Raw genomic sequence first — 27,140 nt, 5'->3', positions numbered from 1 at the left:
CCTATTAGTAAACTTTGTAATTTTAACATGTTTGAAATTATTAAAATATAACACTGACTTCACAAGCAAGTAGAATTTTACTATATATCACTACTATAACAAAAAGCATTTTTAAGAAATTATATCTTTTCAATCTCCTAGAAACAAAACTCTTTGGTTCATATCTAAGATCTGGTGAGCATTCCCATAAATGAATTGCTAACTCATTTCAAATTAACACAATTTGTGAGTTGCTTTTATAAAAAGCTTCCACTGTTATCTGTGCCATTTCAATAAGTTAAATTACAACATGATGTCTGTTTTTGGTCATCAAGAGTTCCATAACCCAGCATCATCAAATCAAATAAATTCAGCAGTTTAAAGACCCAAGGTTGCCACCTATGATCATTACTACTAATTAGTATTTTCTGGCAGCTTCACCACAGTAAGCCTATATTTGTGTCCTAAAATAGACACTTAGCCTAAGATCATATATAAAAACTAAAATTCATTAACCTTAGGTTGCTTGGCAGACACCACTAAGTCACCCTAGAGAAAAATTTTATTCTCTGAGGTTAAACCAGTAAACAGAATGAAATCTGGCCTATTAAGAAGTTGTCCAAGCCTACCTAAAGCCAGTCTTGTAAATACAAAACAAACAAAACCTCCAGACATCTGTACTTAAACATTTTATAATATTAATTAATGCAAAAATCCAGCCAGTTTTTCTTTTAAACAGTCCCTGGTACAAGAGTGCAGAGTCAGGAATTTCACCTCGATATTCCTTTCATTAGAAATCATTGAACATCCTGGTATACCTGAGCAAGTATACTGAAACAACCAAAAACAACTGTTGCTTGGCTTTCCTCTGCCTTCCATATCCCCATCATCTTTTCCTCTCACCCCCAGCTGACCTTGCCTTCTCTTTCTTTCATAACTAGCACTGTATATGGACAATGGATTTATGTTGGGCTACTTTGAAACTGTGACCATTTTCAAAGTTCTTACTATCTCTAACAGAAGCTAGCTAATTATTAATGGTGAGGTAGAAAAGACCCATAAAGTATACAGAGTGTTATAATTTACAAGTGTTAAACTAAGTTTGAAAAACAACCCTAGCAATGCAGACATACGTTCCCGTTCACTTAACTATAAAAGGTTTCATATTTATTGGAGGAAAAATAAAGTTATCACATTATTTATTTAAAAAAACACACACACATGATATTATATTTAATTTGTTTCATTTCTTAAGATAGAACTTTCATTTTTTTCTTATAGAGTTCCTTGTTATTGCTTATAATGAAAAAAATTGTTAATTATAGCCACTATTAAAGCTTTGATTTTCATAAAACTTGTCCTCTAAAAGCAACATAATTAAAGCTTATAATCATCTTCCATTTGACATTTGACTTATTAATCCAACAGAGGCATCTGACATTTTCATCTGCTAAAACTTCTGAAGGTCATATATCAGATCTTTTCAAAGTCAAAATGATTTTGTTTGTATAAAACAATCATGTTCCCATGGTACTTAACAGTACTTTATATTTCACTAGCCAAATAAAAGAAAATGAAATAAAACAGCACATTCAAATCTCCACTTGTATGACACTTCTTCCAAACACTGACATAGTAATACACCAAAAGACTAGTAGCCTTTTTCATTTTCCCATGAAATAGTTAATAATTAAGGAACAAAGGAAATTACTCTAAACTACATTGGGTAGACTAATTCAAATACACTAGAAATTTTCTCATCTTCCAATAGATTTACATCTCAGTTGCAGATCCTCTGAAGGTAAGTACCATGACTCTTTACCTGGCTTTCATGGGAGCCAAACTCAATGTTGACTATAAAACATTACAATTGCACATTATTATGTGCTTTTTTTAATATACTGCTTGGCTTTACTTTAATTCTCAGAGTAATAGAGTTTATTATTGGGATTAAAACAGTAATAATAGTTAACATTAATAGAGTATTATGATATCCATAAAAAATTCTATTTCATATACAATATTTCTTCCAAAATCCACAACAATAACTCCAGAGATAAATCTTGGTACCAAATTTTGGTAGCCAATTTACAGATCAGAAATTGAGGCTGAAGATGCTTAAACAATTTATCAATGACAGAATTAGAATTAAAAAATAAAACAGCAAAATAAATAACCAATACCATAACACCAAAGCCTATTCTTGTATTCAATTTGCCATATTAAAACTAATCTCAAAAGCAGCATATACTTGGATATAACAACAAAAGCACAAGCAATAATAACAACAACAAAAAAACAGATAAATTGGACACTATCAAAATGTAAAACTTTTGTACTTAAAAAAAATCAAAAAAAGTGGAAAAATAATCCACAGACTAGGAGAAAAAAAAACTTTTTCAAATAAATATCTGATAAGAGACTTGTATATAAAGGACTCAAAAATCAATAATTAAAAAACAATCCCAATTTAAAATAAGTAAAAGACCTGAATAGACATTTGTCCAAAGAAGAAGATATACAACAAAAGGCCAACAAGTACATGAAATGATGCTCAATATCACTAGACATTAGAGAAATGCAAATCAAAACCACAATGAGATTCCACTTCATTCATAATAAAATGGCCTATAATAAAAAATAATAATAACAATAAGTGTGGCAAAGATGTGGAGAAAATTCTAACCCACATGCACTGCTGGTGGGAAAGTAAAATGATGCAGATATCCTGGAAAACAATTTTTAAATTCCTCAAAATAATAAGCATAAAGTTTGCTAAGAATCATCAATTTTACCCCTAGGTATAGACCCAAAAGAAATGTGTTACCCAAAAATGAAAATGTATGTCCATAAAAAATCTTGTACTCTAATATTCATAATATTATTATTATGTGACAAAAATCAGAAAAGTCTAAATACATATCAACTAATGGATAAATAAAAGGGATATTTCAACAAATGGAATATTATTCTACAATAAAATGAAGGATGAGCTAAGTAGAGTAGCATACACCTATAATCCCAGCTACTTGAGAGGCTGAGCCAGAAGGAGCTCCAAGTTTAAGACCAGCCTGGGCAACGTAGAGAGACCAGACCCTGTTTCAAAAATAAAATTTAAATAGGCTAGATGGTTTTTTTCAGTGGTAGAGCACTTGTCCAGAATGCCTGAAGCCCTGAGTTCAATCCCCATCACTGCAAAAGAAAAGAACGATGCACTGATACATGTAATAATGAGGATGACCCTTGAAAACATTGCCCCAAGTTAAAGAAGTCAGTCACAAAAGAATACTTTATTCAATTTATGTGAAGTTTCCATAATAGGCAAATCCATAGAGACAGAGAGTATATTAGTAGTTGCTTAGGGAAGAGGTAGAGTGGGGCTCCAGAAATAGCTGCTAATGTATATGCAGTTTCTTCCTGGAGTGATTAAAGTGTTCCAAAGTTGACTATGGTGGTGGTGAACACAACTCTGGGGAACTTACTAAAAACTCATTGAATCTTATACTTGTAAATTGGCATGTGAATTACATCCCAATAAAGCTATAATTAAGAATAACATTGATGTGGCTGTGTCACTGTAATATGCTGATTTTAAGTCCTTTGGGTATAAACCAAGGATTGGGATACCTGGGTCAAATGGTAGTTCCATTCCAAGTTATCTGAGGAAATTCCATACCACTTTCCATAATGGTTGCACCAATTTGCACTCCCACCAGCAGTGTATGAGTGTACCTTTTTCCCCACATCCTTGCCAACATTTATTGTTGCTTGTATTCTTTTTTTAATATTTATTTTTTAGTTTTCGGTAGACACAACATCTTTATTTTATTTTTATGTGGTGCTGAGGATCGAACCCAGTGCCTCACGCATGCCAGGCAAGCGCGCTACCGCTTGAGCCACATCCCCAGTCCCTGTTGTTTGTATTCTTGATAATTGCCATTCTGACTGGGATGAGATGAAATCTTAAGAGTAGTTCTGGATTGCATTTCTCTAATTGCTAAAAATGTTGAACATTTTTCCATATATTTGTTGATTGGTTATATTTCTTCTGTGAGAACCAACCTAGGTGCCCTTCAACAGATGAATGTATAAAGAAAATATGGTATATGGAATGGAATATACCTCAGCCTTAAAGAAGAATGAAACTATGGCATTTGCTGGTAAATGAATGGAGAATATCATGCTAAGTGAAATTAGCCATACCCACAAAAAACAAAGGCTGAATGTTTTCTCTGATATGCGGATACTTATTCACAATAAGGACTGGAGGCTAGGGAAGAATAGAGTTACTTTACATTAGGTAGAGGGGAGTGAAGGGAGGGGAGGGGGTTTGGTAGAATGAATCAGACATTATTACCCTATGTACATATGTAACTATATTACCTGTGGGATTCTACATCATGTACAACCAGAAAGACGAGAAATTATACTCCATCTATATTTGATGTATCAAAGTGCATTTCACTGTCATATATAACTAATTAGAATTAAAAATAAGAATAACTTCACAAAGAAATCAATTGCCAGTGTTCATTTTGGAATTTTTCTAAATGTTTGATTCGATACTTCTAGAACTGGTAAAAAGAATTCTCTTACCCACTTGAATCAAAGTGTGGAATATGATATGTCAAGAAATTTGTAATGTTTTGAACAACCCACAATAAAAAATTAAAAAAAAAAAAAGAATTCTCTTTACAGTAACTTTGACACTCTAAGTCCTGTCAAATATGTTAATGCTTATGTGGCTACTGGAAAAGATTTAAGGCTATGTACAAAGCTCACGAGAGATTAAAGAATTGGTACCATTAAACATGAGTTGTGTAAGTGGTTTATTTCCTGATCCCCAGAAGCAAGGAATGTAACTTCCGTAACTATTATGAATTGAGGGGTAGTTAATGGTGATAGTATTCTAAAGAAACAAGGAATATGCAACATTGGCATTGAAGGCCACTTGAACAGCCATGCCTAACTCATTCTATGACTTGGATTTAAGAGACTCAAGGAATTAGTGAAACAGTGATCAATGCTACCAAAAAACCCACCTCTCATGAAAGACAACAGAAGGTACAACCTTGTGATTTATGGTCTCTTCTAGAAAAGCAGACTGAGTGTCTTCCCATGATGTGAGTTTGATTTTTAGTCTATTTGGGCATGAAGCCACTAAAGAAAGCCACAAAACTGACTGTAGCTGGAACAACTGGCAAGACAGAATGATTAAATGCCCTATGAAATTGCTGCATCCTGTCTGAGTTCACTTTCAGGAGCTCTTTACTAACCAAGAAAGACAAGTGATACCATTGCTCTCTAATTTCTAATTTGTATTTCCATTGGCAATACAAAACATATTTGAAACCAAGAAAATAAGGAAGAAGGGAAATAGATTGGCCTTAAGATTTTACGGTAGAAATGCCACTGGGTAATAACTGGCAGGCATTTTTAAAAGCTTACAGAGGGAAACTTGTGTGACTGGCAGAACATCAGCACTGTTACTGTTAGTCTCATTCTAGAGGACAGTTTCAAGCATCCCTAGTGGAAGCTGAAAGGAAAAGAAGAAACATAAGTTCCATCTGTCTTCTACCTGAGGTAGGAACAAAACATACTTCACATGAGTGATAGAGAGAGCTTCCACATGATGCAGAGATTTAACTTTGCTGACATTTGCTTTATAATTACTCCATTTATTTGGCCTTGTTCCATCCCTTTTTCTAAAACTCTAAATCCTGTATTGAGGCTCTTTGTTCATCTAACTTGTCCAGACACCGTTACTAGGACCCAAAATAAACACCACTGGAACTTCTCTGTCCCTTGGCAGAGAAAAACCCACTTCTTTTTCAAGCCATGATTGCATTCTGGAACTAACTCAACATCTGGTATTGAAGCTACTTCACTTTTCTCTTCAAAGGTGTTTCTCACACTGTGGAGATCATATCTCTTTTGGGGAGAAATCCTCTGAAATTATCTGGAAAATGAAGTTAGGTATCTGATATAAGCTCAAGAGGCAAAACACATGCTAGACTTTCTCATGGCTTTCAACATCCAAGTGATTTAATGATCTCTTGCCATTTGTATTTTAAAAATCACTAATTATTAAGTCCTTTATGATACTTGTCATGCAGTACCTCAAGGCTGCTTTTCACAAACTTAAAAAAAATTAAAAATACAATAATTCCAAGATAACTTGTTTGAAGATTTTCATTTATTTACTTATTTTGCTTGATGATTAAAATGGTCAAATGGAGGCTAGGAGCAACTTCAGAAATGATATAAGATAAATATGATTAAGAACTAATACTCCAAGGATAACAATGATACAGAGGATACATCAGAAGACAAAGTTGATGAGTTTATAAATTTGGTTGTAATAAAGATGGTCTCTCTAGGACGCTATTTGGAATCATCAAGCCATATGACCAATCAGTCAATTCTGGAATTTTTTTCATTTGTGTTAATCTCTCTTGCCCCACTTTGTGTATGTTCTTTGCTCTGTGATACCCTTGTATAACTGTTACCCAGGATTATTTTTCAGAAGGGTTTAAAGAACACCATGGCTTTTGGTTCAGGGTTCTCAGCTGTGGCTGATTTCCTATCTTCCAACTAAACATGGGATTTGATTAGTGATTGCATTTTAACCCTTTGTAGATTCTGCTGTGATTGTATCATCTTCTTGAAAAATTGCCGAGTGTTGCAAATTAAAGGTAAATTTATCATCTTCTTTCATTTCTTCCCCTTTCAGGAAAGAGAAAGGAAGGATATATATGGACACATTGCATGGTTCCAAACTTAAGTTTCAAATCCCTGTTTCTGAGTTGGAGGAGCAAAGCTATACTTTCATTATCTTAAAGTCTTGACATCACTGGGAGAGGCACCAATAATAAAGCTCCCCAGAGTTGTGGGTAAGGAGAGCAGCAGCAATAACCTAATCCTTACCCAACCTTGCATCCTTCTGAATTCCAGAAAAAAATCAAGACACAGTCAGGGAATGGATATAGAAATTAGTCCAAGGCTTACCATAGAAGTGAAATGCTATTGCAAGAACCTTACTTTAAATCCCCCTCATTTAATCTTTATGTCTTCTTTTAATAAAAGCAATATATAGCTGAGTAAAGATCTATTTAAATAAAAACTAAATTGCTATATTTTTCAAGAGAAAAACATACAATAATGAATGACTGATTTGTTACTTTCTCCTAATAAGCAATCTAAGAATTCAAAATGGTCACCTTGGCAATCAGGTAACTAAAAACAAAAATCATAACACAAATTATGATGGTTTAGTGTAAATCGTTTTTATTGCCATTCAGGAAGGTTTTCTGACCTCAAAATGTCATGATCTCTTACTTCCATTTGTGCTTTAGGAAAATGAACTTTAAAGAAAACACTGAGCCAGATTCTCTTCCTCTTGAACTCTGCAGGAGCTCCCACTGGATAAAACCATTGATAATAAGGTGGTTCTTAATTTTTAAAAGGATTCTCCTATTGCCATCACCAGGCATGGCATTCTTTGGTTCAGACAGGTCACACTGAAGAAAAATGCATGACTTCCTTGAGATAAAACCTGACCTCTATTTACAAGAAACCCCCAATGAGCCTATCTTCAGTCTAGGTTTAACCTCCCTCCCATGTGCACCATTCTGCACCATTCTGGGAGCTCTTCCACAGCTTGTTTATTCCTTTGTCCACCAATCCTCCATGCTACCCCCACCCATAACTATAAGGCTAAAAGGAGAAACACCTCATAGATCAATCTCTCTCTGTCTTTCTCTCCCCCCTCCCTCTCTCTCCAGGTCTGTCCCTTATACCTACCATAGAGCATGGTGCATAATTGTGATTCAGTTTTTTTTTTTTTTAAGTATTGGATCTATGTAACCACAGTATACTTTGTTTACAAATTCCCTCATAAAATGGAAATCTTTTTTTTTCTTCCCGGTATTGGAATGAAACTCAGGGGCACTTTACGACTAAGTTACACCCCAGCTCTTTTTATTTTTTCACTTTTGAGAAAGAGTATCACTAAGTTGCCCAGGCTGGCTTCGAACATGTGATCCTCCTGCCTCAACCTCCCAAGTTGCTGTGATTACAGTTGTGTACCACCAAGCCTGGCAAGACTATATTCTTGAAGATAACATGGGTGTAATATTTATCTTCTTACTTCAATTGTCTTGTTCAGTGCCTTGGACAGACTAGAAACTGAATGAATTAAGTTTTTAATTTATTCTACAAACATGGTATGTGTATGCCCCAGGTGAATATACACACTGCAAATAGGTGTTTTTTTGCCATTACTCCTGATCAAAGATGTTAAAAGTAAAAAAGAAAAAAAAGTCAAAACATTTTTTAAGACTATAGTAAATGTGATACAAATGTGAGGTGGTCTCTACTTGGTCAGGGATCATTCTTTGATAACATTTCCTCCCCTTTCATGAGTTGTAACTTAAAGTTCATAATCCTAATACTTCCCTCCAAGACTAATTCTCAATAAAATGTTTTCATATGTGACACTGTTCATTATTAATATGTGCCTCCTAATATTTGACCCTCATCCTATTATTAATAGATTTATACCAAAATTTCACTTCATTCTTCTCAAGAACAAATGGTCTCCTTTATTATGACCCTCCTTGATAGTTTCTGTATCATGTCACTTGACATTCTCTGTATTATCTACATTTTATTTATGTACCATCATATATGAGATACACACAGTTTGATAAGTTTCACATTACTGTAACCTGGTATTTGTATGGAACTCTACAGTTTCAAAATACTTCCATATCTCATTCTGCTCCTGAAGACAGTTCTTGATTGTTAAACATGGAACTGTCTCCCATAAAACGTTTGTGACCTTATTTGAATATAGGATCTTTACAGAGTAATCAAGTTACAGTAAGGCCATCAGAGTTTTCCCTTGTCACCATGATGGCTACTTTTATAAAAAGAGGAAATTAAGACACAGATATGGGCGCACAGGGAGAACACCCTGTGAAGATGAAGGCAGAGCTCAGGGTGATGCCTCTACAATTCACAGAATGATAAAGATTACCAGAGACCCCAAAAGCCAAGGGAAAGACATGAAACCGACTCTCCCTCACAGCCCTCAGAAGTAACCACATCTTCCACCACCTTGGTCTCAGATCTCCAGCCTGCTGAACTGCAGCATAACACATTTCTGTTGTTTAAACCACCCAGTTTATGGAACTTTGTTACAGCATCCCTAGAAAGTACAGTATATTGGTCCTAAGCAACATGGAAATTCCATGTTAGGACAATGCAGATGGGATAATCTGAATATTTAAGATATATAAAAATTTTTTAAAGCTGGGGATGAAAGTCAATGGCAAAGCAAAAGCTAAAATATGCAATTGGCAGAGGCCAAAATGATGTCCAAAAATCACAGAAGGTACAGGTATAGTTCATAGGAGAGGAGAATTAAAATGAGACAAAAGAAATACTTTCTTAGAGCCTAAACAGAGAGTTGAAAACATGCCAACTACAAATGTGGGGCTGTGGCTGATATTAGTGTTTGCCATTTACTAAAAGTTACTCCGTATTTGGCATTATTTGTTGGCACTTAAGACATGAAAAGTGATCACAGAGGGTAATGGGTAATTTTGTGTCAACCGTGAATATATTTGGGGATCAGATAACATTTAAATCAATGAATTCTGGATAAAGCAAATTTCCTTCCCTAATGTAGGCAAGCTTCATCCAATTTGCTGAAGGCCTAAAACAGACAAAAAAAATGGTCTACCCAAGCAAGAGAGAATTCTACAGCAGACTGCCTCTGAACCCAAACAGAAACATTAGCTTTCCCAGTTCTCTAGCTTGACAGCTAACCCTGCAAATTTTGGACTTGCCAGCATGCATAATCATATGAGCTAATTCCTTATAATAGATCATATATATTGAATATATTAATTTACTATAAGTTCTGTTTGTCTGGAGAATTCTGCCTAATGTCTTCATTGTTTAATCTCTACATTATATAAGTAAGCATGTCACTACAGCACACATGGGCAAAGCTCAGTTAACCGCCCATTTTTCCAGCACACCTGTTCACACAAGCTCTCATCACAGCTTAACAGAGTTGTACAACACCCAGACAATAGATAACAAGCTACAAGATGATACCATGATGGTTTTATAACATCTTATCATGCTTATACACTCTAAGGTGACATTGATCAAAAGACTTGCCATCAATTTAACACTCATCTATTCAAAAAGAAACAACATGCACAGCTTTTAGAAACTAACAGTATTACATACTTAGGCATGCAATTACCTATCACTTTCTTCTTTTGTGTAATAATTAAAATCTTAGTCTAAGCCTTTCATTCAGGTAAAAAATATATATACTCTTCTGAATCACTCTTGGCCTTTCACATCTATGAATAGAGGTACAGTGACAAGCTGAATTCATAGCACCTTGACCTGTGGCACAGGCAGCATAATTTCAAGGCACAGGGAAGTGCTGAGTTTTAGCAACTTCTACTATAATTACCTTGCCTGGTATGCCAGACAAACTTCAGACTAAATATTATCTCTTTCTCTCAAAACTAGATCACAGAGTAACTCTTCTCAAAAAATAGCAAGCAACAAACTAAATTTAAGTTAAAAGTCAACTTTTTGAGGTGCAACCAATGCAAGAAAATAAATCCAAATGCAATCATAGGAATATACATGAATATATGAATACACACACACTTTTTTATGTATTACTAAGTTTCTATATTACAATTTATTCCTAGGCCTTTTGACTGACAAGTTTGTTTTGATTTTGTTTTTTAATACCAATTGTAAAGGACACCTCAATTTCAGAAGTGTTACACTGTGAAAAACATAATTATGTAGGTCCAAGAAAATGGTTCATAAAATCATTTTAGAATAACTTTATTTTCACCTTTATTATAAGGGAGAAGTTAACTATATTTTCAAATTGGTGGAATAGTTATTGTCTTGTTGTTGTTGTTGTTGTAGATAGACACAATATCTTTATTTATTATTTATGTGGTGCTGAGGATTGAACCCAGTGCCTCACACATGCAAGGCGGGTGCTCTACCACTGAGCTACAGCCCCAGCCCTAGTTATTGTCTTTTATGGTCACTTCTATTTGTATGTTACATGGAATATTTCATTTGAAAACTAGGATTCACTAATAAAAGTAAGTATTGTTTTTCACAAAAACCATTATACTAGAAGAATCTAATATTTATCAAAACTCAAGAGAAGAACCATCTGTCAGGTGGCCCAGCCCCTTCCTTCAGCTCTAAGAAATAAAATAAATAGAAAAATGGATGACATGAATGATGAAGACTTAGTATCAGTGGTAATAGTGTAACACCAGAGAAAGGTAGGTGGACATATACAAAGCAATAACAGTGATTAAGTGCAAGGCATGCTTCTCTGGCCCTTCCAAGAACTAAGTCTTATGTTTTATTTAAATAATATTATTTATACTTATGGCAGTTTAAAAGGAATAAATTTTAAAAGAATAAATTTTGGAGACAAGAAGTTTTCTAAATCAAACAAAGTGAAATTATGTAATTCAAGAATCCCATTCTAGATTTGGGGGCAATATGATATACTGGTTAAGAACAGAGATCTGGATTTAGACCCATCTAAATTCACATTCTGACTTCACAATAATTAACTGGGTGAGCTTTTATATAAATTCTTTAACCTCTCTGAACCACATATTTCCTACATGTAGAATGTATCTAGAATTGTTCAAAGAATTCATGGAGATAGTATGCATAATCCCTGGTTTGTAGAAATGTTAGGAGGCAGTGGGAGGCAGAGCTGAAAGCTTCAGGAACCACTTAAGGGAAAATAGTCAATCCCCATGACAAGTTGAATTATTTCTATTGTTAATTTACTGAAGAATGGCTAATTTTTACAACTTTCTGCCTTGAACTCTTAAGACTTGTAAAGAGGAATGCTGGGAGAGAAAGAAGGTTAATGGAACTGGGAGAAGATGGAAACCACTCCATACCCCACATTTTATGGTGCTTTTTGTTTTTGTTTTTCATTTTGTTGTGTTTTTGCTAGAATCCTGTATATAGATTTTACCTCTCCCCAGACTTTTTCCTCAAATCTGTTTTCTAATCTTTTACTAACGATCTAAGAAATGAAGAATCTATAAACACATTAATAATGGACAATCATTTCATTCTTGCTTTATTTGTTTTGTTTTCTTTTAAACTAAAACCATGGATCAGAATCTTCTGGAAGCTTTTATGAACTCTGTATCAAGTCCTGTCCTAGACTTTCCGAATCAGAAACATGAGGAAGAATTGAGGCCTTAATGACATACTGGTTCCTAGATTCTTGTAGGCAAAATGAATCCAATTTTTCAACTGGAAAGTTGAAATTTTCTGAATAGATTCTGATTTAGTAGGTATACAGTAGAACTCAGGAATCTGCATATTTAACATAAAATATATACCATGTTATATTTGTATTATATTACATATATATACATAAACTACATTGATATTTAGTATATGTTTTGAGCAGGTGATCAGCAGATAATAATTTCAGGAGCACTGAGCAAATACCATAGAAAATACTGTTAATTATGAAGTAAGAGCTCCTGACTTTAAGAGCCTAAGCATTTACTTCAAAAATTTATTTATCCCATTTCAAGCAAGTTATCCCTTTCCACAAAACAACTAAATTTCGAGCAAATTTTCATCAATGAAGACTTGGTAGCTCATTGTTTTTCTCTAATAATTTATACATGTCCACTAGCCCAGAATCTGACCCCATTCTACATTAGTGACTCAGTATGAACCAGGAAAGACAAAAGTCTTTCTACTTCCCTTCATGGCAGAAGAAACAATGGAATCACCAAAGCCTTGCATAAGTTCAAATAGTCTGAAATGTTACTAGGTTAATAATTCAGTGAACACAAAGACTGTGTCCAAGATTAAACCAAATATATGTTTCTAAATGAAATGAACTTATGTTTACATTTCATAAGAAATTTTAAATTTTTTCATAATACAGCAAACAATTTTTATTGTCAAAAAATAATATTGGTGACTTTGGAATAGCTCATTATATGAAATGTACTTTGCAGAGCAAACAATTTTATAAACCAAAATTTTTGGTTCCCTTCAAAAAGTGGGCAAAGGTAAAAAACTATATCTGTGCATGATGGCTTTGTATTACAAAGGAAAAAAATGTATTGTTAAAAATATTTGTTTGAAAATTCTAGCAAAAGCAGAATAATTAGAATGTTTAATAAATTTTTATGTTTTTCTAAGTCTTTAAATCACTATATCCTTGGCAGGTATATGTACTCTAAATAAATACATACACACATGCATGTGTGCATAAGTGAATGAATGAATAACTAAAAAATCACATTTGTATTCCAAAGTAATTACTTTCACTTTAATGAGTTCATTTTATAGTGATTATCTTTCTGGCTAATAAAACTTCATTGCATAAAAACTTAGCTCTGGTATTACAGGGATTACTACCTCTGAGTTTCAATTTCAACAGTTTAATAAACTCAATATAGTCAATAAATTTTTAAATCCCATTATAGTTATGTCTTCTATGCACTGAATTAAATAATTTATGTAAATATCTACTGCCTAACTGTACTACTAATGTTGGTCCAAGTTGGCTCCATAATCTAATTAATCCATGCGGGATTTATTTACTTTGATTCCTTTTGTTCACAACACACATATACTAACTATACATTTACTTTTATGGATAGAAATCATAAATCTATCAGGCATCAGATGAAGAAATGTGAGTTTTTACATGTCAAATCTATCTTTGAGCTGAAAATTAGAAGTCCTTTGGTAATAAGTATTTAGTCAATTTACTTATATTTTTGAGAAAAAAAAATGTATTCAGAGGTCCAAGACTTTTTTCAAATAACCATATTATTATCTGGATTTGAGCCATACATATAATTTCCTTTCTCATTTTAAAGAGATACAGAGTGTTTGCATAGGTCTCCACTCCCACACCAAGCCTTCTCCAGTTGAACTTCTTCACTCAATGAACACCATTTACCTTGTGGTTCAGATCAGCAAATCTAGATGTTCTTCTCTCTGCTTCCCCTTTCACCTCTAATCAATTGTCTTTCAGATCCATCCTTCTATCCTTACTGCCATTCTTTCAGGTTATCATTTCTTTTGCTGAAATGGTCCTATCACTCCCCTTCATAAATTTTGTGGCTTTTCCCTTACAATATGATAAATCTCAAACAAACCTTACCAAGCCTCTTACGACCTGGCCTTTGCTAGAGTTTCCAGACCCATCACCCACAAATTTCTGTCACTCATTTCAGGAAGAATTCAGGGACCTTCTCTGAATTCTTTAAAGTTGCCTTACTCTTCCTGCCATTCCTACACACTATCACTTGGTTCTGCATTTAAATTTTCGCTAACTCATCTCCACCCTCTTTGTCTGTATAACTCCTACCAAATACCATCCTTCAGTGTGATGCAAGAGATATTTCCTCCAACAAAACCTTGGCAATCCTTAGTCAGGATTAGGTCCGCTTGCTGAGGGTTTCTATAAGCTTGAGATTCTGGGTGTGAGAGAATTTGTCGCATAAAGACAACAGCAATTTCTTTCCTATCCACCTCTCCCTTCTTAATGCCTTGCATGGAATATAGAATGTAGTGAATAAATGAATGAGAGCATCCCCCAAGTTGTCCCCGAATCATGTGTACAAAGGAACTCTGCTCTGACTCAGCTCCTTTGGGAAAATATCTGAGTATGGCTTCAGGACTGAAAATCCTAACAGTCCTAGACAGCAAAAATCTTCAGACCATTTCCTTACATTATGAGCAAGAAATTAGTAAATATATTGTCTCTCAAAGACTGAGCAATGAGGGTCACAAAGAAGATGATGGAATAATTGCTGTATTAAAATTTTGCTCATAGTTCTGCTCCCTCTTCTTTTATCAAAATGATGCCTCTGTTGCATTGTTGATGTTGTCATCAGTGTGTAATATACATATGTCTCTAACATTGGTGGTGGAATCATTCTTACCACACACACACACAAAAAAATTATTAAATCATTTTATATGAGAGTCCTAAAACTGTATGAATATTACACTAAACAATTTGGAGAAGACCCTAGCATTCAGGACTTTACAATTTAAAATAATTATTGATGTCAAAAGATAGTAATAGCGTGCTGCACAGAGAGCAAACTTGAAAAGCCTTACAACTTGGATACAGTTGTGAAAATCAGATCTTTCCAAGCTCTGTAGGGATATAATTCTCTTCATCAAACTGTCTAAAATTAAATTGAATTTGTGTAGGCTTCTTGCTAAAGGTACCAAAGCTCTTTGCTGACACAAAGCTTTATAGTAAAACTACTTGGTAATGATGATTTCTCACTGAAACAACTACATGGTACACTCATTCTAAGAAGCTAAAGAGAAGCAACTGAAATATTTATAAAGTACTTGACATATTTATAAAGTAACCTATCTGTCAGTGTCCCCAAACAACCAAACCTCTATTATAATCTGTTTTCCCATTTTGACCTCATTGTATCGTAGGGATTTTGATCCAGGGAAATGCCCTACACAAGATGCGTCAGGAATCATTGGATTAAAATGGCCAAAATTGCCGTTGAGTCAGAGGTGTTTTTAAAGTCTTGACAAACAACATATAACCCCATGCTAAATGGTTAACACCCTTCCCTGATGGTTTGGCAATCCTATACTTACATTATAGCTCTATCGTACTGAAATTACAGGTTCTTACTAAAGGACACTAACAATAATAATATATTTTATAGCAGTGTTCATTCAAGGACCTTCTAAAACAAGTTTCAACATTTATGTATTGAATATTATCACACTAAGTCCTACTTCCTCCCATAAAACATAAAGAACAACAAAAAAAAAAAAAAAAAAAAAAAAAAACCCTGTAAAACCATGTTTTCCCTTGCGTTATGAACAGGCTCTGATGGATATTTTGATTACCACATCAAACATAAAATATTGATGAAGCAGTTAAGAAAAATAGATTCCACTGCTCTCTTTAGCAAGGAATTAAATATTAAAAACCAGCTGGGCAAGGTGGTACCTACCTGTAATCCCAATGGCTCAGAAAGCTGAGGCAGTAGGATCACAAGTTCAAAGCCAGCTTTAGTAACATAGGGAGGCCCTAAACAATTTAGTAAGACCCTGTCTCAAAATAAACTGGGCTGAGGATGTGGCTCAGTAGTCAAACACCCCTAGGCTTAAGCCCTGGTACCAAACCAAACAAAACAAAACAACACTAGATTGTATGCTGCGTGTTCTAAGTATATAAAAACATTCACTGGAATACACTTGAAACCAAGGGGTAATTGCTAAAACTTGTAAAATTAACTAAAAGGAACAATCATATAACTATATGTTTACATACAGATGCTTCTTAGATATACCTATATATAATTACAATTTTACTTAGACTGTGTAGAGAAGGTATTTTAGAATTCTAAGTTAAACCAACCAAAATTGACATGTATTCCAAGTTGAAAAAATCTGAGCTGTGTAATAACAACATGGTCAGCAAAGGAAAGATGGATAGAAAGAAATACTGAGGCACTGATGTAGAGTCAACATTTGGGAGTGTTTGGGCAACATTGATGAAAACAGAGGGACCCCTATCTCAGAGATGGAAACTTGGAACAGTCTTCTTTGGAATGGCATTTGCCCACACTCATGGATGCATGGTATTTAGGTCCCCTTGGTGTTTTACATCACAATACCAATTATCCATCTCATATTGGCCTTGGTTTTATGATTTTTTTTTTTATTCAGATAGCCTAACCCTATTAGAGTGAAACCTGCGATAATGCATGAGTATTGGTCAGAACCAGACTAGACTCTCACTTGAGTAGCCAACTGATTTTCCTTGGCAACATTGTTATAAACACCCCCCAAAAATTGCAAAAAGATTCATGACACAGCCATAATTAGAGTTTTATTCATGTATTATAACAGAAATAAAATGTCAATATAAAATAATTATAATGGAGGTTTTTACAATGTGCCTTAATTTATATAATTTATTTTGATCTGCTTCAAAAATTATGCTCTATGAATTTTTTTACATTTATATAATTATACTTTCATTGCTCAAAGCACTTATATTTCCCTTCTGTAAGAATTGTCTTTAAAGTTTGAAATACATTTTTTGAAAGACAATATCCAAACTTAGGTAGTACTTGACTGTTAACAAAGTGAATTATGATGAAAACTTTGATTTTAAGTTATAGCCAAAAGTCTTGTAAAAACTAAACTAAGTGACCAGTCTGGGTAATATGATCTTTAATCAAACACAAGCTGGATAATAATCATAAAGAATCAAAGTTAATATATACTTATGAAAATAAATTTATATATTATTTTTAAAGATAATTTCATAGTAAAAGATGCAAAAAATATTTTGATCAAAGGCAAAATGCTTAGGAGTGTCATTTTCACTGTTAGCCACCACACCCATTCTGATAATTCTAGTGTGTCTGTTTTTAAATTTCTCATTGTTTTCTGTTTAATAACTACTAAAATGTCTTAAAGTTTTTACGATTAGCCTGAATCTTATAATATGCAATTCTTTGTGAATATCTATCTTAGATGCCACTTTTCAATCTGGCTTGAGATTTATCTGTAGAATTTATGGAAGGCCCTGGTACCCAGTCTTTGGACTTGGACACTTGGCTTCTGTAGGACTCCCACAAGTCAAGTAGATTTATTTAGGTATGGATACCATAACCAGAATTTGCATTACGTCATCCAACACATGGTTTGATGCACATTATGACAACTAAACAGAATATGGGAAATTCATGGAATGGAGAAAGAGAGAAGAAAAAACTGAATAATTATAATAAATGTTATAAGAAAATGTAACTTGAAAAACTGCTCAAAATCAGAAAACATAACCTCTGTAGGTGAACATTAATAAATTGATCCCACTAGGATATGAATCCAATTCTATGAAAGTATATCACCTCCATTTATAAACATCTTTCTTCATGAATGTTGTTTTCATAAAAGCTTCAACTTAGTGAACTAATTTCCCATAATATTCATAAACTGCTTGAATTTTTGTGATAAAAATCTCTTTTTTTTCTATTATGCATTATGACAGTTCTAATATCTTTCAAATTTTGTATTTGATGTGAAATCCTTGCAAAATTAAGAAAATAGATTTTTCTCAAACATTTTTGGTTTTCCAATGACAAACTCTAGATAATTAAATATTTAATAAAATCTATAACCAGACCATAATATTTGTATACTTTTATGACTCTGAAGTCAATGGGATCATATTCAGAATGCTCAATTCTAAGGGACTGAAGAAGATATGATATGAGTATATGGCTTTTTTCCTAAATACCTGGTAAGGCCATGTTCAATGGGATTTTTTCCTAAGTTAAATTCTCAAATAGGCTCATTCATTGCGCATACAGACTGTTAGTCACAAAATTATGCTCAAGAGGATGAAATGACCATCTTATACAAACAAAGCACACTGTGCTATAAAAAATGTCAAAATGTGGTAAATAATAACAATAATAATATTACTCATAGCAGCTAACATTTAGTAGGCTAAACACATTTATTTTCTCAAAAGATTAATCCCTATTAATCTTCAAATTTTAAAGGTCAAGTCATACATACACAGAAATGTTAAGGGACTTGTCTCAAGTCACAAAGTTACAAAGCAGTAGAGTCTGAATCTAAACTATATGAATCCAAAATCTACCACCCTTGACCACTAAGCAATACTGCTTACCCCAATGCAGAAAATAAGTTTCTACCCTTATAGTCCATAGGAAGTTTATAATCACTGGTACTTTAGGTGATTGTCAATTCCTATAAATGATAGGAACTTAATTTTTAAAAATACACCTATTCTTAGAGGAACTTATTATGAAATAGTTTAAAGAACAGAAATGAGTAGCTTTTAACAAATTTAGTACTCATTATAATACATTTTCTTTCCAAATCAATTTAAGAGCATTTCCCAAACTATACTAAAATGTATTAGGTAATCTGCAAAAGTAAAATTAAAAAAAAATACTTTGTAGATGACTAATTTTGAAGTTCTTTCTTACTTAGAAGTAGCCCTGGGAAACTGGGTCTGGTGACACATGCCTGTAATCCCAGTGGCTTGGAAAGCTTAGGCAGGAGAATCAAGAGTTCAAAGCCAGCCTCAGCAACTTAGCAGAGCCCTAAGCAATTTAGGGAGACTATCTCTAAATAAAATATAAAAAGGTCTGGGAATGCAGCTCAATGGTTAAGCCCCCTGGTTTTAATCCCTGATATCATAAAAAGAAAAGAAATAGCCATGAGATACTCCTTCTCCTAAAAGCTGCCTTTTGACTGATTAGCTTTATGTTCCTCAAAGTGTTCTAATAAAAAGGCTATAAATTATGCCAATTAATATTGTGATTTTGTAAGTAGTAGGAAAATTGATCAACAGATAAGCCTGTTTTATAAATAAAGTAACAAAAGGCTCTCGAAATGTCAATACAAAAAGTAATTGCAAGCCTGGAGTGGTGGCACAAGTCTGCAATCCCAGCTACTCAGATGGCTGAGGCAGGAAGATGTTAAGTTCAAAGCCAGCCTGAGAAACTTAGATTCTGTCTCAGAATAAATGTTAAGAAAGGTCTGGGGATGTAGCTCAGCAGTAAAGCAATGGGCTCAATCCCCAGATGTGTGGTGGGCAGGTAATAGTGAAGAATAAGTAATTCCAAAGAGTAAAGTCCTTCTCTCCCCAACACAGGGGAGGAGTCTCCTTCAGTGGCCAATGAACTCTTCTTAACACCTGAGTTCCAGGCTCATTGTACATACAGAGAATTGAACGTTAGAGAGATGTGAAAGCTGAATATCTTCCCCTCCACACACACACGTATATAGGCATATTTATAATATGTTTGACTTTTCTGATACTTCACTAGGCTGATTCATTGGAGAATTATGAGTCAAGTAAAGGTCCCATGAGAACTATACCTATTCATTGATTCATACAAGTATAACAGGAACAAGGTAGATGTGGTATCCAAAGAACACTTCAAATATGAAATGCTACATTTAATTACACTTTGCCTAAGACTCTGAACTATTTTTAAAAACCTCATTAGATGAAGTTTGCAAGCTTTTATTGCACATCACATGCAAAGTAGAACAAGAGTACAGTTTATTAAATGCCAGTTGCACATAACTTCAGTACCTATACCCAATGCTTCACATTTCCATGACTGTTCTGACCTCCCTTAAAAGTCCATCGTTCATCGTGTTCATGCTTAAGATAAATACTTTGACAGATTTGTTTTCATTCTTAAAAAGAAAAATAATGAAATTGTGGCAAGTACTTGTTAGACTTACTCAGTATCATAACAATAAAAACTTTAGGCACATAATTCACACTTTCTCTATCCCGTTTTTTCCCCCAAATTCAGCTAACAAATGTTTTCTGACCACCTATTACCTGTAGTACGTGTGCCAAGAAGAAAAGTTTCCAAGGCATGAAAGGGGAAAACAAAGAACAAACTTAAGAATTTATTACTAACAACTTTATAAATTTCTCAAAAAAATTAAAAATCAAATCAATTGCACCTTAGCATATTTGATTCTTGGGAGTCTGACTCTCAGTGACAAGTAGATTTTGCTCTCTATTCAAACACTTGGCTTCAGCTTATTCTTTTTTCTCTTAATGAAATTTTATTCCACAATATCCATGTTTTCTTTCAAAACAATGAATGATAGTGCATCTCTTTAAAAAAATATTCCTCTTTCCCCCAAAACTCTGCCCATATTCACTCCCTCTTCCTTTCATGGGCACGTGTCCTTCCAAAGATCCGCTGGACACCCTCTCACCTGAAAAAAAGTTTGGAGATGACGCTGGCCTTTTCCAGAGGCGACTTCTGCATGGTCTCTGGGGCACTGAGGACCCTGCCAGGGCAGGCTGGGCTCGAGCTCCTAATGCCAAACGCCCTACTTCTCTCGGTGCCTGCCGCTCACCCCTTTTTCTCTGACTCGCTGATGTCACTTGCTTTCAACTCCCGCTCACCCACCCCTCTCCCACACACCTCCCCTTTCCTTTCGTTCCTTCCCCCGCCTCCACTGCCCAGGTTAAAAGCCCAGCGCGGCATAGTCCAGCCCCAAATTTGCTCCTGTGGCTTTCTCCACCCCCTCCGCACCTAGATCGCTCCTTCCTTCTGGCCTCCTTCCCTCCCTCCTGCCCCGAGCCTCCCTTTCCCGATTCTGATTCCCAGCCTTCCCGTGTCCCGCGGTCCTGTCGTGCGGTTCTTCCAGATTTGTGTCCCTACCGTCCAGCCCCAGCCCTCCCACAGGTGGGAGACAATCGTAGCGTTCTCCAGGTCCCGTCCACGACACTCGAGGATAGGAGCACCGGCTCGAGCAGAACCAGCCCCCGCTGGAGCCTCAGGGACTCTCCTACGCACCAGGTTCTTCAGGACCCAGGACTTGGGACCCGCAGCCGCCCTCTTCCCGGAGTCTTCTTCCTCCTCTTTCCTGAGATCCTAACCTGGTTCGTGTTACATTTGCAAGGTGCATTTTGAAAAGGGAATGAAAATATGCCCCTCCTGTATCAAAATACAGCCTTAGAGAGCTGGAAAGTTCTGCGGCAATGTCTGATGCGCTTCCTCTGAGCTTCCTTTGCGTGTCAGAGGGAAGAACCAAGCTTTGTTAATTTCAGGCGTAGGTGAACTCCAAGTGTGGCAAAGACGCCTTATAAGTCGTATTTGCATATTTTTAAAAAAATCTGCAAAAGGTAAGAGGAGATATTTCTTTGCCCATTACTTGCCCAGGATTTGTTCGTGGTCTGTCGCAAGTACTTCAGCAGAGCTGTGTTTTTTAGGCGGCTTTGTGTGTCTTAGAGACAATGACAAGCGGACAGTGTGTAAACTAACCCGCCCTCCTATAGATTTCCTAGTCTTGGCCTGCAAAACATCTTAACTAATACACTGAAAGGAATTCAGTCTTTGAAGCAAAGTAGTGTGTTCACTTTGACCTGACTGGGGGGGGGGGGAGGAAAAAAAAAAAAAAAAAAGCTGTCTTGAACTCTCTGAGGGCATTTAGGCTTTCCTGGGCAGGCAGTCATCTGGGTGCCTTCTTTCCAAGTTTTCAGTGTGAGGACTGTGTGCCTGGCTGCTGTTTTTTTTTTTTTTTTTTTTTTTTTAAAGAGACAGGCCTTGAATTCCTGAACCCTATTGTGTAAAAGCAAATGTACATTGAGTTTGAATTGAAAATTTCAAACAGAAGTAAAAATTTTGGCCTGATCATTTAAAGGCAAGAGTGTTTTTCTTGTGAATTATCTTATTGTTGACTTGTAATCACCCAAATATAGTACATATAAAACATGTATTCCATAATGCTACAAAGAGGAGAAATGCATTAAATTAAATAAATGTGTCCAGCAAGTTTTTATCTCTCTGTTTTATTTTTCAATGTCATCATTTTTCCTTATCTTAAAGTAAGTTTTAGAAACATTTTAATTTTATTATCTTAATTATAATAGGAAAAGAAGAGTGAAGATATAAAACAAATTGTATAAAGTTAGAGACCAGGAAAAAGCTTCAGTGTTTCTAACTCATAATCCCTTGCTTCAAATCCTGTGCCCACATTTTTTCTTCTCCAGCATGACAAAAATTGAGGCTCTATCTTCACTATTGACTTTTCCCAGGTATGTGATTGAACTCACTCCATCTACTCTCCACCCCCACTGTTTGCTTTATAACTGCTAGTGTGACCCATCAAATATAAAACACACATTTTGAAATAAATTGCTAATCAGTTCCTCTTTGTTATCAACAAGCATGTGACAATAAAGAGATTAAGAATTAAGTTCCAAAGATTATAGAAGCTGACTAAGAGCTATGACTCAAGGAGACCCCACATATTTGTCAAGTAATCTCAAGAATAAATAAAATAGTGACAAGTTCTTACTATCTGCCAGGCATCATTTATATAAACCTTAAGACAACCATATAAATATGCGTTATTATCCGCAGTTTTCAATTCAAGAAACATATAAGAGAAGTTTAGTAAATGCCTACAACAGTAGAGTCAAGATTCAAACTCAGGTCTGACTCCAAACCATCTCTTCTATCAGTAATTTATTTCTAATCAAACAATCCTTCCTGTATTTATATATTTATATATTGTCACTTAGACCAGCCCATTTTTTTCTGCCCACATTAGTTTTATGAAGTCAAAACTCTAGCCCTGTTCAGCAATGAGACAGGAAAGCAGAAATCTCAAATTAATTAGTCACTGGAGTTACATATTTTTGATGAATGACATTTAACTATAATATTTTATTTTAAGCATGTACATACATACATGCATAGAAAGACCCTAGGTTTTTATCACAAAGTATCCCAGTCTTAAGTTTGTTTGGTCAGAAAAAGACTTCACCATTCAGAACTTTAACATTACTAGAAGACCTGTCCAAATGAACTAATTGAGATATGATACTCAGGATTTGCATCTAGGAACATACCTAATGTGGTAATGCAAATGTATGTACCAGAAAAGTATTCAAATAGGGCTGAAGGTCATGACTGAAATCCTAAACGTGGATCTCAGAGGAAATCAATAGGCCAGGTGAGGGTGGATGGTGGTAATAAGAAACAGAGAAATTCTTCTTTCCAAGTTACTCAAGTGCCAGCTCATATCATTTTATAACAATATTATAATAGCTTCCATTTGTTGGAAATTTGCCATATATGCTTGGCACAATGACAAATACACAGCATGATTTTCCTCTTTTAATCTTTATAAAACCTTTGTGGAACAGGTATTTTTGTTATCTATATACTGCAGATAAAGAGACTGAGGTACAAGAAGTTTATTAATTTTCCCAAGCAAGTTTCAGAGAATATAATGACAGAAGAAACTGGGGTTTGAACCTAGTTGATTGCCTGAGCACAAGCATTTAATGACTACATACATTTCTACAGAATTTCCTAATGCTTTAGGCAGCACTGACTTTAAATATACAAGAGTGAGAGGCCACGTGTTTGACATCATTTTAAAGATATGTTAGAAGCAAGCAAGGAAAGAGGAGGAAAAAGAAAGAGGAAAAAGGAAGAAGGGAGAGAGAGGGAAGGAAGGAGAAAGAGAAAGAAGAGGAGGAAGGAAGAAGAGGAAGGAGCAGAAGGGGGGAAAAGAAAGTAGACACCTATTTAGTACCTACTGTACATGCAGCAATATGCAGGCGCTTCCTACAAAGGATCTCACTGTATGAAAGATTACAAGAGACAATCTTCCTTTCCCATATTGCTCACCTTACCAGATGATAGCTCAATTTTCTCCACTAAAGATCACGAGAGTGAACTTTCACTACACTCTATTTATTCATCAAGTTCAATTTAATTTGAGAGTGTTCCTCAGATTCTCTCCTGAGTGAGCTGTAATAGTGTTAAGTGGGTAGCAACCAGGAGTGCACTAAAAACTAGAAAAGTAGAAGGAGGATGAAAATGTCACCTCACAGGGAAGAAAAGCTCATCAAAAGAGAGAAGGCAAGGCCGCATCAGCCTCGTCTACATAGGCAGCATGCTTATAAATTTATCTAAGCTGGACAGGTAGGAGCAGTCACAGCTATTCCACAGTATGCCACAAAAATAACAATGCATGTTACAGTCTTACAAAGATGTTTCAGGACCCAAAAGATGTGCCCTGGCCCATGAATAGGCCAGTTTCTCATTTACTTTTACTGCTTTCAATATTATGTTTGGTCTGACAAGTCTGTTTATAAGCACCTTCATAATACTATATATATCTTCTCTCCAACAACCTCCTTGAGACAGAAATAGTGCCTTGTTTTTCTTTTAACTTACACCTTATTTAGTAATTCAGTATATATAATCTTTTGGGTTACTGACCTAATGGTTGAAACGTCATCCTAAAGGGAAGGTCTGATGATGCTCTAGAGATGAGTCGTTGCTATTAGTCTCTTAGCAAGTGAGAGCATGGTGCTAGGGCAGATACACAGCAGGAGAGCATATCTCTACCCTTCAAAACTCAGAATCTATTCATGGTCATCAGAGCTTCTGGGGATGATAGCAGAATATAAAGAGAGGGTGAGTTTTAAGGCAAGAAAGAACTAGGTTCTCAATCCTGAAACCACCACTTATTTAGTTCTGTGATCTTGGGGATAATTTATATAAATTTTCTGTATCTCCATTTCTCTTTTCTGAAAATAAGGCCAATGATACACATCAAATAAATTATTGAATGGGAAGATTTTTATTATGTCAAGCACTATTGACATTTAGAATTGAACAATTCTTTGGATGTGGGGTTGTCCTATACATTTAGCAGCATCTCTAATTTCCAACCACTAGGTACTAGTAGAACCACCCCTACCCTCGAGTTGTGACAACCTATACTGTCTTCAGAGATTGACAAATACCCTGAGTAAGGGGATGAAAAATCACCTCTAGTTGAGAACTACAGGATAGAATTAGTTAAATTTGATATATTTAACAGGCATAAAGGGTTTAAAACCTAATAAGAATTCAACTAATGTTATAGATTATCATTATACATTATTAGTTGTAAATCAGAAAATAGTAGCATTGCAAAATGGAATGCTAGAGAAATCTGAACTCACTAACGGCTGTCAGAATTCTCAGGAACACTGGGCTTTTCTCATTCACTATGAAGTTATTTTCTTGTATTAAACTAGAAGAAAAAGGGGGTAAAGTCAAGTAACTAAGATAATTTTGATTTAGAGGCAAAATAATATACTATATGGTGGAAATATCCTTACTCCTTTTGCATTTAAATGACATTTGAAAACTCTCTTTAGGTTCCTCTAATTTTCAGCTCATCAACATTGGTATATTTGTAACAACTGTGTCCAGATGGAAATTGGCACCCTGATGGTTCCTCTGTAACTTAAAGGTAGTTCCTCATAAAGGAAATCTTAAAAAGCTGCACAAAATGGGGACTTTATTAGTGCCACTAATAACTGGAACAATTTTCGAACAACATCCTGAATGCAACTTTGCTATAAATGTAGAAGCTAACAAATATTCTGAGATTTCCTAAAGCTGCTGTTCATGAAATGTTTCATTATTTATATTGGTTCTCTTCTTATTTTCCTACTGAAGCTTTTTTAAAAACAAGATAATCTATAACACCAAATTAAATTTTCATTGGTGATATCATGCTGAAAGCCAGATGTTATCTGTAGAATTAAAATAATGGTTTCATAAATTTGATCCCTAAGAGAAGTGGTGATGTCTTTCTTCAGGTGAGTTCTGTATTAATTGATATGCCTCATCAAAGAGAAAGTTGCATTTAACAAGGCAATGGAGCACACTAAATAATAGATTATTTGCTTATTTATAACTTTTCTCTCTAAACAGGGTGCCAGATTTCATCTGGCCACAGTTGTAATCATAATAAAAACAGGTAACACAACATTTATTCTATAGTCATTTCTTACACCAACCTATTACAAAAAAATAAAACCCAAACAAGAATAGGATATGAATTCAGTTCCCCAAGGCAGGATTTGAGGCCTAAGAAGCTAGAATTTAAGGATTCACAGATTTAGGTTTTCCTTTTTGATCTGCTTTAATTACCCTGAATAGACAGAACCTAGGAGATATTGTTTTAGGGCATATTTATTGATCTCAAGTTCAATGTGATTGGTGCAACTATGGTGAATAATCCATATGGTCAAAAGGACAACCAGTTCCTCGTTCAGTGACTGGCCCCTCTGCATCAGTGGGTCTGACAAAGTGACTGGGATCTGCTCACTTCCAAGACTGCCAAGAAGCAACATTGACAAAAGCACTGACAAAATGATAACAAAACACCTTGGAATTCATATGTGTGTGTGTATGTGTGTGTGTGTGTATATATAATATTTACATATTTATAAATATTATATATATTTATATAATATATATTTTTTCCCAAAACAAAGACAAGAAATATTTGAAAACATTTGAAAATTGCTTTCTGGAACGAAATCTATAATACCAAGGAAATAAAATTAAATTGATAAATTTATATCCTGATTTTTATCTAAACAAATTTTGACAGTTATGAAGTTTTAACTAAAAATTAGATATAATTTTACTAAAAGCAAATTTAGTATGGTGATATCTTTGCAAGAAAAAATTGTACAT

The 27,140-nt window shown here is 34.8% G+C and overlaps 1 protein-coding gene across 2 annotated transcripts in view; it reads right to left on the bottom strand.

Moving 5' to 3' along the window:
* The window catches only part of Cftr (CF transmembrane conductance regulator), a 174,083-nt gene extending 152,202 nt beyond the window's left edge, over positions 1–21,881 (bottom strand). The window contains exon 1 of one of the 2 annotated variants that reach the window (XM_046422533.2): positions 21,435–21,881. Coding sequence is in view for 1 of the 2 variants with exons in the window: in XM_046422531.2 (XP_046278487.1) it covers positions 20,848–20,900 (53 nt within the window). In the remaining variant the exon portion in view is untranslated. Of the gene's footprint in view, positions 1–20,847; positions 21,014–21,434 lie in introns of those variants that run through there. The other variant, XM_046422531.2, reaches the window with a different exon arrangement.
* Positions 21,882–27,140: the final 5,259 nt, after the last annotated feature.

This window comes from Marmota monax, unplaced genomic scaffold (assembly GCF_021218885.2).
Source record: "Marmota monax isolate L192 unplaced genomic scaffold, Marmota_monax_Labrador192_F-V1.1 WCK01_AAM20220418_F8-fsc00027, whole genome shotgun sequence".
Taxonomy (NCBI): Eukaryota; Metazoa; Chordata; class Mammalia; order Rodentia; family Sciuridae; genus Marmota; species Marmota monax.
Note: the sequence above shows the minus strand (reverse complement) of the source record. Positions and strands in the feature narration are given on the sequence as shown.